This window comes from Panthera pardus, unplaced genomic scaffold (assembly GCF_024362965.1).
Source record: "Panthera pardus isolate Hobbes unplaced genomic scaffold, ASM2436296v1 HiC_scaffold_16, whole genome shotgun sequence".
NCBI classification, from domain to species: Eukaryota; Metazoa; Chordata; class Mammalia; order Carnivora; family Felidae; genus Panthera; species Panthera pardus.
The window spans coordinates 28,542,433-28,555,640 of record NW_026526721.1 but is presented as its reverse complement, the minus strand read 5'-3'; the positions used below and the strand labels follow the sequence as shown (position 1 = coordinate 28,555,640).

Genomic DNA, 13,208 nt, shown 5'->3' with positions numbered 1-13,208 from the left:
GTCTGCAGTCTGCAGCCTCAGCTCCAGTGTGACGTATCAGCCCTTCCCATGGTTCTTTAACTTCTGTGCTGGATCCTTCCCACATGTGGAGAGGAGGAGTAATGAACTCAGCCAAGCCTATGCAAAGGATGGTTCTCAGTCTATACAGAAGGACACTCAGGTCTAGGGAAATTGAGCAACTTTCCCAGGTCAAATAGCTGGTAAGTGGCAGAGCCAGAATGAGAACTTCTATTTGCTCAACTCCAAAGCTCATGCTTTTTAACCCTGCAGCATACATACTCCATTATTAAGACTTCCTTTGGCATAATTAATGGAACTTCACTTATCCATTCATTTAGCTTACAAATATTTATTGAAGGAATATTTGTGCAACATATAAAAAATATGTTCAGCATGTAAATAATAGGGACATTGCCCCTACCCCACATTAATGCTCTTTTTGAAAAGGCTCAAATTTCTTATCAGTTTAACTTCTGAGTTACAAAATGAAGTGAAAATTGACAATTACTTGCTTACTTCAGTCAATATAGATGGCAAATCAGATAATTCAAGACTGATCCAGTTAACCTCCAACTGGCAGAGGTACAAATATTTTATGTTCTCACTCTATTTCTAAATCAAGATATTTTATTAGCTTCAGACATGATAAAGAGGTACTAAAATAGCTACAGAATCAAGCCATAATGGCATGCATTGTAGCTAATATGGTAACAAAGTAGTCAACCCTTAGGCTAGTATATTCGCATGTTTTCTTTCAGCATATTTACTTAGTTGCAGGAGTATTCACTCCATAAAACTTTTTACCCATTTTTTTTTTAACAGTAGCTTTCCCGAACTCTCTGGCTTTGCTAATATACAAGTGGATGGCTTATTATTCCTCTTCACGAAATTTAATAAAATCTTGTATTTTCAATTGATTTCTCTTTAGACCAGATCTCCATTACCAACCACTCTGGAACGGCAATTAAAATGAAAGCTGGGCATTTCAAATGTTCCTCACTTGAAATCCCAAAATACTGAATAGACATTTCTCCAAAGAAGACATGCAGGTGGCCAACAGACAAATGAAAAGATGTTCCACATCCCTCATCATCAAGGAAATGCAAGTCAAAACCACAATAAGATACCATCTCACACCAGTCAGCACAGCTAGTTTCAAAAGGACAAGAAATAACAATTGTTGGAGAAGATGTGGAGAAAAGGGGTCCTTCATGTACTGTTAGTGGGAATGTAAATTGGTATGGCCACTATGGAAAACAGTTTGTAGGTTCCCCCAAAACTAACACTAGAAATACCATGAGATCTGGTAATTCTGCCTCTGGGTTTTTACCCAAAGAACATGAAAACACTAATTTGAAACAAAAATACATGCCTACCTATGTTTATTGTAGGATTGTTTATAATAGCCAAGATATGAAACAACCTAAATGACCATAGACAGGTAAATGGATAAAGAAGATGTGGTTTATATGCACAATGGAATATTATATATTATATACGAAAAGCCATAAAAAGAATGAGATCTTGCCATTTGTGACATTGATGGACCTAGAAGGTATTATGTTGAGTGAAATAAATCAGATGGAAAGACAAATATCGTATGATTTTACTTAGATGTGGAATCTAAAAAACAAAACAAACCAACAAATAACAACAATAACAAGAAGAGAGACTCATAAATATAAAGAACAAACTAGTGATTACCAGAGGAAGAGGATGGGAGATAGGCAAAATAGGTGAAGAAGCTTAAGAGGTATACACTTCTCGTTATAAAATAAGTTTCAGATATGAGAAGTAGAGCATAGGTAATACAGTCGATAATATTGTAATAACTTTGTGTGGTGGCAAATGGTAACTAGACTTATCATGATGAGCATATCATAATGTATATAACTGTCAAATCACTACATTGTACACCTGAAACTTGAAGTATATGTAAACTATACTTCAATTAATTTTAATTTAAAAATTCCAAATAAACGTCTTTCCCTTTAATACCTATTCAACCCTTAAGTTGAAGCTGATCTACACTGGATTATCTCCTCTGGAACTCTGTATTATTTTATTCTCATCTATGCTACATCACACCTTGTTTAAAACAGTGTTTTCTACATCATAAAACTCCTAATAAATAGGAATAAATAAAGTATGTTTAAGGGAAGTCAGGAAGCCTAGGATTCCTCTCTCATTGTGAGTTTTCTTTTCAATTCATGTGACAAATGATATTACTTTTAGTATAGGCTATTAATTTCCACTATATCAACTAGATATGCTGTCTGTTTGGAGAGCACCCTCTCCTCTCTGGGAAGGTCACAGATACACTTGGGTTGAGGACTGGGAGCTTGAGACAGAACTCCATGAACTTTAGGGTTGGTTTTATAGTATTTCTAGAACATCAATCCAAAAAGAATAATATTCTTCTGGTATTTTTAAGACTAGTCCAAAACTTTTTTTTTTTTTCCCTTGAATTAGTGGGGAAAAAAGGAAGTGAGAATACTAGGAGGAGAAAAGGATCCATTCTTCAGAGGATCAGAGGGAAAGTTGTAAATCATAAATGTCATTATTAAAAGACTTATTTTATTATATCCAAGCTGTGGAATAATTTTTATAAAGAATATAATATCAGTTGTAATATGAAAGGACTGGTATAATTTAACAGTTAATACTAGAATCAGTGGTTGAACTGGTTGCCTTTCAGTGTCTACACACACACACACACACACACACACACACAAATTTATGCTTATATGTATGCACATATTTTTGAATTAAATATGGAGTCATATACATCTATATGATATACATGTGTATATATATGTGTGTATATGTATATATATATATATATATATATATACATATACACAGAGAGAGAGAGAGATAGGGTTGTAGCAATTTAAATCCTGTTTTTATTATTCTCATTTACTTTTGCAATGTAAGTGAAGTTTGATAAAAATTCTAGTAGACTGCTTGGCCATGGACTTGTTTGTTTTTCATGCATATTTATTAAACTAACACATTTAAAGAAATATCTTCAGGCTCTTCAGCTTATTCAATGTTTCTTTTTAATGATAGAGTAAAAATGCTTGCAAACATTTTGTGGACTCAATTGAGAGTCTCTATGTAAGTCTCTCTCTCTCTCACATTAATATGTTAAATGTATTGTTGCTTCTCTTTATGCATATCTGTCAACATCAACATCTTAATGGATATTGAATAGGGTATAAATTGAGGGAAGATTTTCCACCACACTAAATTTTGGGGGGGTTATTTTTACTTACTGAGACTTATTACTGAACTTGTTTGCTTACATCTGTAAGCTATATAAAGAAGTTCATAGGAATGTTCCCACAGAATAAAATAGGTAGGCATAAAGGTAGGTATAAAACTTGAAAGTACTTTACTGTAATCCTTTCTCTAGAGCAAAGAAAGATCTGGGTTTCAATCGTAGGTCATCCTCTTTTTAAGCGGGAAAGTTACTTAACCTTTCTCAACCTTTCTAAACCTCTCTGAAGTTATTGTGATGATCAACACAAATAATGTCATACGTAACATCACCTGTTCCAGTGCTTTACATAAAGGAAGCGGATATTGATGTTTGTGTTGTTATTGGGGCATCTATATCTAGAAGGATAAAAAAAAGTTCTGTTCTTTCTTTTTTATGATTTATTTATTTTTGAGAGCAAGAGAGACAGAGCATGAGTGGAGGAGGGGTACAGACCACGAAATCATCACCTGAGCCAAAGTCAAACGCTTAACAGACTGAGCCACCCAGGTGTCCCTAAAACAGTTCTTTATTTGTAGCAGACATAGGATGCTTTGTACTGTACTAAGCCACGATAGAAGCAAAGTAAGTTTGTTAGTATGGGATTAATTTAAATACAGCACAATCAACTAAGAAAACAGCCGGCACTGTTAAACAGGGACAGAGCCAATTTTGCAGAGCACGGGGAACTCTGTGCCTCTGGTAATTATAAAGATAATTCAAAAAAATGATCTGCTTTTGCATTCCAGTCATACTCAGGCTTTGTGAGTTCACGATGTGTGCTCATAAACTTAAGGAGCAGCTTAGTAAAGTGGTTAGCACAGATTTTAAAGCCACCAGGGGTACGCTGGAGTAGGCACCAGAGATAATGAACAAATAAATATTCAGCTATTGGAAGCCAGTTGTTAAACCTCTGGTGGCTTGAAAATGACCACAGTAGGAGCACTTAGACCATGACAAGCGGCAAATGCTACAAATCTGGGGGTCCCCCTCACCCATCCCGAACACCTGGTGTACCAATAAACTACTGATGCAAACCCACATATATTTAGTTGCCAGCTTTGACACTTCACAGTTAGCAAGTTAATTTTCCCTTCTCTCCTGCAGTTTCCTCATCTCCAATAAGATATAATTATTTCTTTGTCATAAGGCTGCTTTGAGGATTAAGTGACTTAACTTATGTAATCACATGCTCTATAAAAGGTAGTTCACATTAATAAGCTAAAATCACGAAAGAGACAACAGTGAAGAGAAAATCAGAAACTAAAAGTAAATGAAGAACTTTCTGAGACGAGTGGTTTTCGTTGCATTAACAGGTATCGTTAAGCAAAATATTCTCAATTTGTAATAGAGAAGCCACCCCCCCAACTCAAGGCTTCACTCACCATGAAGAGATTGGCGTGTGCTTTTCCACTCTCCCCATGAGGTGAGATAAGAGAACCAGTCCCAACAGAGGTGCTTCCTTGGTTAGCGTGTTGCTCTGGGACTGGCTCATATAAGCTATCCATAGAGCCCTCCTGTAATAAAAGAGATTTATGAGGTGAAAAATAACAAAATGATATTTTCCTTGAAAAGTCATCTATCCTATCTACCCACTTTAATAAAGCACCCTATCCAAATTCTCCTGGGCATAGAGGTTGAGTCAATGGTGTGCCAATTTTCAGCAGTGAACAAGGCGGTAGAAAAAGGCATCCTCATCACTCACTACAGAGCCAGGAATTCAAACGAGACAAGTGTCAGGGAGCAATGCACAAAGTGAGGCAGTTTCTCAAGAAGCATGATGAAGACATCCAGTTCCAGGCACTCAATAAAGGCCTATCTGGACAGCAACAAACTGTGTTGGGTGTCAGGTCACAGGTTTCAGATATACATATCCCTCTAATTAGTACTACGCCCTTGTGTAAGAAACACAATCTGTTGTACTTGGGCTTCCTCAACTGTAAAGCAGCACTTTCATTCATGTTACAGACGAGCTGTCAGGATAACATGAATAGACAGAGTATACTTGGAAACAGCAAAAGTATTTCACAAGTACAATGAAGGCACTAATATTAATGTCTATAGTATTTATATTAATAAATCATAGTATTTATTTGTTTTTATTCTTTGATGGAATAATGAACTTTAAAATGTATGAGTCTGCATTTAAAACCATTGTGAACTATACTGTGAATTTTCTTTGTACTTGGGAAGCAAACTTATCAACTGAGTTGAGTTGTTATATTTTCTTCTTTTGAGACAACTTGGTCTAGTTATGACATCATCTCAAAACATCCTTAATGGAGAGAGGTATACATACAGTATGTTGAAAATTTCTATAGTAACTGGTGATGCCGATAATGGTGTCATAGGTCTGCTGGATTCTGAAAAAGTTTTCTCGGTTGAAACAATAAGTAAAAACTGTAGTGTGCCAGTGAATATGTTTTCATCTTAAAAAAAAATTTTTTTTAAGACGTAAGCTAAGATTGAATTGCTTTTGCATTGTCTACTTACAGAACTTTAAACTAACCTGCTCTACAGTTTCGTATTGTCAATAACCACCGCTCAAAACACATGGCAAATTATTGGGAAAATTAAAAAGACTTAAGTAAGAACTAAGTCACTTATGCTCTAAAATCCCTAAACATGTAGGAAGACTGAAAATCTAACTGAAACACAAAGCGGTGAATGAATGTAAAACTTTCGACCTGTTAAGCACCCATCCACAAACAGGTAGCACTGGCCAGATCTTGGGCTTTGTGGAGTAATGTTCTGTAGACATCCTGCACATAAAGCAACTCCATGCTGAAATCCAGAGGCTACAGAAGCACTCGTGATTAGAAAGAAGACTGAAAAAAAAAAACCCAATCTCTTTCTAATAGCTGCTGGGACCCTTGCTTCTAGAAATTTGTAAGCCAGAAAAGCAAAATTTATTTTATTTTTTAAAATTTTTTTTTAACATTTATTCATTTTTTGAGAGACAGAGAGAGAGCACAAGCAGGGGAGAGGCAGAGAGAGGGGGAGACACAGAATCCGAAGCAGGCTTCAGGCTCTGCGCTGTCAGTACAGAGCCCCGTGCAGGGCTTGAACCCATGAAACACGAGATCATGACCTGAGCCGAAGTCAGACGCTTAACTGACTGAGCCACCCAGGCGCCCCCAGAAAAGCAAAATTTAATAACACAGCCAGCAAAATGGGATCTGAAATAAGCAGCCAGCCGGCTCAGTGACTGGATGGGTGATACACCAACTATCACCTTGGGATAACATCCCTAGACCAGCATTGTAAGTCTTGGTTCTAAATTGGAGCCTCAGGAGACTTGAGATATCTGTTTCACAACTAGAGGGAGAAAGGTGAAGAGAGAGAGAGGTGAAGAGAGGAAAGAAAAAGAGAGGGAGCAGGGTGAGGGAGAGGGAGCCACAGGGACTCAGGGAGGGCAAAGAGTTTTGTCATTTGACATTGACCGAGGGATGAAGGGATTACATGTATGTTAGAAACAAGAGTAAGATGCCTGCTATTAGAGCGTTCTTGTCAACATTACAGAAGAGAGAGAAAAGTTAAGAATGATGTAATTACTAAAGAAGAAGAAACCTTATAGATTATCTGCATGGAAAATCTAAGAAAAAAAATGTAGACTACCAGAATTTTAATTCAGCAAAATTATTTACTTGCAATTTCAATATCAAGACGTCTATAATGTATCTATAAATCACAAAACAAATTAGGAAAAAATAATCGCAACAGCAAACAAAATTCTTAGACCCCTAGCAATAAATTTAGTAAAAAGATGTGCATGAACTTTATAGAGCAAAGTACAAATTATCTTAATAGTCCATAAAAGAAAATTAGAATAAACGAAAGGCTACACATGTTTGTGGATGGGAAGACTCAACTCCATAATTAAGTCAATTTCCCTTAAAGATGACATAAAATTAAATCCATCTTAATCAAAATTCCATCAAAGATTTTCATATAACTGGAAATTTACATAGAAGCACCAAGACTTAAAGAGTCCAAATTTTGAAGAAGGACAAGGAAAGGGTATTCTCTTGAGTAAGCTGTCTACTTAGCATTAGAATTATCTTAATAGGTATGTAAAAGAACAGGTATAAGGAAAGGGGTAGAGATATACCAATGGGATAGAATAGACTCCAAATAAAATAGAGGCAGCATTGCAAATCACTGAAGAAATGGTGCAGGGATAATTGATTTGTAACCTTACTGGGTTACAAAGTCATGTTAAACTCAATAACTATATGATGAGCTCAACAAGAAAATCATCCTGCTTCTAATGAGCAAGCCTTCTAAAAGCCTAATCACAATGTAAAACTGTAAGAAAAATTCTGGAGTCAGAGTGGCATGCATAAAAGGATATCCCTGCCTCCCTTTTGAAAGATAGACCCCATTTCGAGTTTATAGATCCAAAATAATAGCAATCACCCTTAATGGATTATTTATAGTATCCTTGGTTCAGAATGGGTAGTTCATTAAGTTTGCTTTATATTTCTCTTAAAAACCCCATTTACTAAAAGATTTACAATTTCCCCCTACACTTAAATAAGGGAATGTTTAACTCTTTCTCTGGCTTTCTTCAGGGGCAATCTTTATGGGATGCTTAGTACTTAGAGCCACCTCCTTCCTACAGAATTAAAGGTCAGTATATTTATATACACCACTACTTTTTAATTCTGCTATCTTTATTTCCACTAAATCAGGGATTCTTAGTCTCTTTTTTTAATGAATGCCCCATATGTTCACATTCCTACATGCACGGATAAAATATGTTTTGAACTATGCACAAATTCCTGGGGAAGACTTTAACCCCACCCCTTTTTCACAGCTCACAACAGCACAGTGGGGTGTCTCAACACCCTGGTTGAGAGCCCATATGCTAAATAATTTTATTTATTTACTCCACAAGAAGGAATAAAAAACCACCTAAAATAGTTTGATTTTTTTCCCAAGTACCTTGTGGACATTTTATTATTAAAGCAATTAATTTCGATAAACTTTGGAATGCTTGAACAAAATCCTTAAGCGTTGATGATGGTGCAGTCTAATCAAATCTGTTTCTGCACAAGTAAATTTTTAAGGACTTTAAAACATGGAAAAGACTTGCAGTCAAATTGAGTTCATGAGGCATGACTTTGAAGCCATCCTTTTTGAGTATGCCCTCCTTTTCCTATATTACCCAGAGAGACAATCATGCTCAGTATATGGTTATATGTCTTCACTAGCAGGATTACAAACGTATGCCACACTATGCTGAGCCATGCTATGTTCTAGAAACATTAGCATATTGATTATAGAACCATTCAGAGTGATTTCACAACGCAGTTTTCTCGGCTGCTACACTGCCTATTTCCATGGGACGTATATTCATATAAACCACATATAGCTCTTTTAGATCGACTAGAAAAGAATGCACAATACCATTTAAATCACCTGAAATGGGATTTCTCCAGTCAGATTTATATGGCATAAAGCAAAGTTGAGCACCGGCAATTATTTTGTAAATTGGGACTACATAGGCAATTGGAACTCGATGATTCAGCCTGCCACAACTCACAATTGCATTTTATTTTTCAAGATGCTCTAAGATTAAATCCCTTATCTTGGCTTAAAATGCCTCCTGTTTAGGTATTACAACCTATGTCAGCACCATCTCTCGCACTTATGTTAATCTTATTTGCAATTTGGAAAGAAAACAAACATCAAAGTAAACCATTTTATTTCCCCAAATGACAGGGATCTCCCATCCACATCTTGAAAAACCAATGGGTAGGCATAATGTCCTGCTGTAAACACAGATAGAAATGAATAAAATTATTTTTGAAATCCATTTTTAGCATTGGCAGATGGTCACAATTGCAGGTTAGAGTTATAACGTATTTCCAGATCTATGACTACCTGCTAACTTTCCCCGATCTACTTCAGGCTAAACTAAAAAATAAGGTAATAAGGTAAAAAAGAATTTGAGAAGTGCTTATACCCTTGAATGAGCACATCTGCAGGACTGAAATAATCTATCGTACCTTGCATCCACAGTACTGTGTAACTCAGAAAGCTGCCTCCATGGTAGTTTAACAAAGCCAACATTAAACGGAATTCATTACTCAAACAATAGAGAAGACATTTTGATTCCTAGGATGTCCCAGAGCGAAGCAAGCAACCCAAGTGCAGCGCATTTTGCAAAATTTTCCTCGTATTTATAATAAATAGAAGAAAATAGTTCCTCAAAAATTGTTGACATACTATACTTAGAGATTCAGCGTCAAAATGTTAACTAAGTCGTAATTGTTTTAGATAAATGTATATATATTTTTGTAAATTACTTGCATCTGAACAGAGTTGGCTTAAGTGCTTTAATAAAAACATCCGTTTTCCTCTTTCTGATGTGGACTTTTCTCATGAGACCCTAAATATATTAATTAATATCACTGCATAGGAAGTTTAGGGCATTCCCTAACTCCATTCCTTTTAGTTGATACAATAAAATAAAAATGAGGTTACCAAAGAAACTCACCAGTGAAAAGCAGAAAAGATTCATTTTGGTCAGCTTCAGTCCCTTGTTGCTGGGCCTGAGAGAATGTGACCACCCCTGTAGCTCTCCGTTGCCTTCGCAGCTGTTTGGGCAGCTCTCCTGGGAGATTATTACAAAGTAAAATCCCTGCCATAATCCAGGGGATTCAGAGACCGTGATCAAGTAAGATAGGTCTTTATTAAACAAACAATTTTCTAAATTAATGAGGAAGCCTGACTAATAAAATGAGAGAATGAGACTTAGCATGATTTGTGTAAACAGCTTTCGGAGGTGGCAATAATATTACTAAAATCCGAGGCAAAATTGCGGTGAAAACAACTTTATAGGCCTAGCTAACTGAACAGAAAGTATGGAGCAAACGTTCAAAAAAAAAAGGTCATTCTTCAATATAAAAGTAACACCTTCCTTTCAAAGGTGGTAGGTCAAAGCTGTGTCTCATGTGCCTCCCCGGGCCCATTCCTCTATTCCCTTCCATTCATTTAAAAAAGAAAAAAAGATTGGGTCTTTTATAGGACATAAAGCTCAAATAGGTACCTTTTATGGTGGTAAAATATACATAACAAAATGTAGCATTTTAACCGTTTTAAAATGAACCATCTTGTGGCATTAAGTATATTCACGTCATCAACCATCACTACCATTCCTCTCCAGAAGTCTTCATCTCGCAAAACTGAAAATACATACACATTAAACACCAACTCCCCATTCCTCCCTCCCCACCAGCCCCTGCAACCACCATCCTACTTTCTGTGTCTATGAATTTCACTATTCTAGGTACCTCATCCAAATGAAGTCATACAATATTTGCCCTTTGGTGACTGGCTTATTTCTCTTAGCACACATGCCTTCAAGGTCCACCCATGTTGTAGTATGTGTCAAAATTTCCATTTTTTTTAAGGCTGAATGATATTCATTGTATGCGTATATGTAGGTATATACCACATTTTGTATATCCATTCATATCTTGATGGACACTTGGGTGGCTTCTACCTTTTGGCTATTGGAAATAACACTACTCTAAACAAGGGTCTACAAATCTCTGTGTGTGTCCCTGCTTTCGATTCTCTTGAGTACATACATAACCAGAGATGAAACTGCTGGAAATTTGAATTTTGTACTTGCAAATATGCTTCTTCTTCAGCTGGTCCTGGACTTCTTTTTCTGTAAATAACATTTATTTTTAATACCCTCAGAAAGGGCATCCATAGTTGTCCCTTGTTCTTAAACTCGGGATATCTGGAGAGATCCCTTGACATGTTCTGCTCATAGAATGCTGTAAGTTAAGAATGCTTTAAATTCCGAGGTGCCTGGGTAGCTCAGCCAGTTAAGTGTCTGACTTGATTTTGGCTCAGTTCATGATCTCAGGGTTCCTGAGATCAAGGCCCACGTTGGGCTCTGCTCTGACAGTGTGGAGCTTGCTTGGGATTCTCTCTCTCCCTTTCTCTCTCTGCCCCTCCCCGACTTGTGACCTCTCTCTCTCTCTCTCTCTATCTCAAAAATAAATTTAAAAAAATGCTTTGAATTCCAAGTAACAGACTACATATCTGAGGATGCTTACTCAAGAAGAGTTACTGTCCTCATGTAAGAATTGGTTTGTGGATTGACAACAACTGGTATTGATGCAGAGGGTCAGTGAGATCAGAGTCATGGTGATTTTCTGCAGTCCCCTGCCTTCCCTTCCTGTTCTGAAGATGGATGCAGAACCTCAAAGCATCAAGTCCTCACAGTTTCTTTCAAGTGAAAAAAAACACATCTTGGGGACCATTGTCAAGCAGCCCTCTGTGTTCGGCTGCAGGCTATTAATTTTCCCCAAAGTTGCCACAGCACCCCTGTAAGATTCTCCATTTCTGAGTGCTTTCCCAAGTTAGTACTTTTGGAGAATATTATTTCAGGTGTATTTTGAGAAGATTTAATATTAAAATTTAATCAAAATCAAAACCAGATGAAACTAGAACTTCGAGTCTCTTTTAGGAACTCTAATATTATTTTGAGTCTGAATATTTAAAAAAATTAATCATGAGATTTTCATATGTACTCAAAAGTAGAGTTCATTAATCCCTCCTCATTCCCATCACCTATATTCAATAATTATCAAGATATTACAACAGTTGCTAAATTTATCCCATTTTATCCTTATCATTTTTCTTTCCTGTGCAAGTATTTTAAACCCCAGACATCGTGTCATTTCACTCCTACACACTTCACTTTGTATCTCTAAAATTTTTTTTGACATTTTCCTAGATAATCAGAGTGCCATTGCTATGCTTTAAAATTATTCCTTGAAAACTTCAAATACCTCCCTGTGTCATTCCCCCCACAGAGAGATGGAATCTATTTCTCCAATTCCTTGAATGTGGGCTGAAGCTGTGACTACATTGATAAATAGAATATGGAAGAAATATCACTGTGCTAGATCTAAGCTTAGCCTTTAAGAGGGCTGCCAACCCCCCTTTCCTCCTTTTTGGACCCCAACTGTCCTATTGTGAGGAAGCCCAAGCAGCACATGAAGAGACCTACATGAAAAAACATCAAGGGTTCCAGCAACAGCTCCAGCTGCTGTCCACGTTGACAACCAGCACCAATGTGCTAGCCCTGTGAGTGAGACCATCTTGGAAGTAAATCCTCAAGTCCCAGATGAGCCACCCTAGTTATGACAACGGGGCAGAGAGCTAGCCCCAAAAGACCTGACCTGAGTGCAAAATTGTGAGAAAATAAATTGTTTTAAGCCACTAAGTGGTCCACCATGTGACAAGATTGCCAAAATATTTCCATAATTAAATCCGCCAATGATCTTAAGAAAAAAAAAAGTATCTTTTCATTTGCACCATTTGAGTTAAGATCCAAACAAAAAAGACCACGTCACATTTGGTTATCATGTCACTCAAGTGTCTTTAGTCTAGGACTTGTCTTTCTCTCACTTTCTTCCCGTCTGCCCTTCTCTCTTCCTTGCCACTAACTTGTTGCAGAAATCAGTTCCTATGAAATGTACCACATTCCAAATTTTCTGTTTGCTTCCTTGTGTACCATTTAACTTCTTCTTCCATCTCTGGTATTTCCTATAAATGAATATCAGCTTTTTCCTACCAATGGAAATCAGTTATATTCGGAATCCACCTTTTTCCAAGAACTTTTCATAGATGGTGCTAGGTGCTACATGTTATAATGTATCAGGGGACACTTAATATTTCTCACTTTTGTTGATACTAAGATCTAGTTTCATCTATTGTTACCCAAACTTAAATAAGTAACCTCAGTAGGAGCTACAAGATAATTTTTATTTATGTAAGTCAACTCACATTAATCAGCTGGAAAATTTTGTAAAGTAGCAATGTCTCTCACCAACTAGGATTATGTTTAACCAAAAGTACAGTATGTAGCAGAAAAGATAGGATGACATTTTCAGAGTAAGGAATTAGTGCTCTA

The 13,208-nt window shown here is 36.6% G+C and overlaps 1 protein-coding gene across 3 annotated transcripts in view; it reads right to left on the bottom strand.

Annotated features, from left to right (window-relative positions):
* SAMSN1 (SAM domain, SH3 domain and nuclear localization signals 1) overlaps nucleotides 1–9,857 on the bottom strand; it is a 138,070-nt gene extending 128,213 nt beyond the window's left edge. Inside the window, exons 1-2 of one of the 3 annotated variants that reach the window (XM_019467751.2) lie at nucleotides 9,768–9,857; nucleotides 4,648–4,779 (exon numbers count right to left, since the gene is read on the bottom strand). In XM_019467751.2, the coding sequence (XP_019323296.1) occupies nucleotides 4,648–4,757 (110 nt within the window). In that variant the 5' untranslated portion in view covers nucleotides 4,758–4,779; nucleotides 9,768–9,857. The remainder of the gene's footprint in view (nucleotides 1–4,647; nucleotides 4,780–9,767) is intronic. The other 2 variants (XM_019467750.2, XM_053903184.1) reach the window with 2 other exon arrangements.
* Between the last annotated feature and the right edge of the window lie 3,351 nt (nucleotides 9,858–13,208).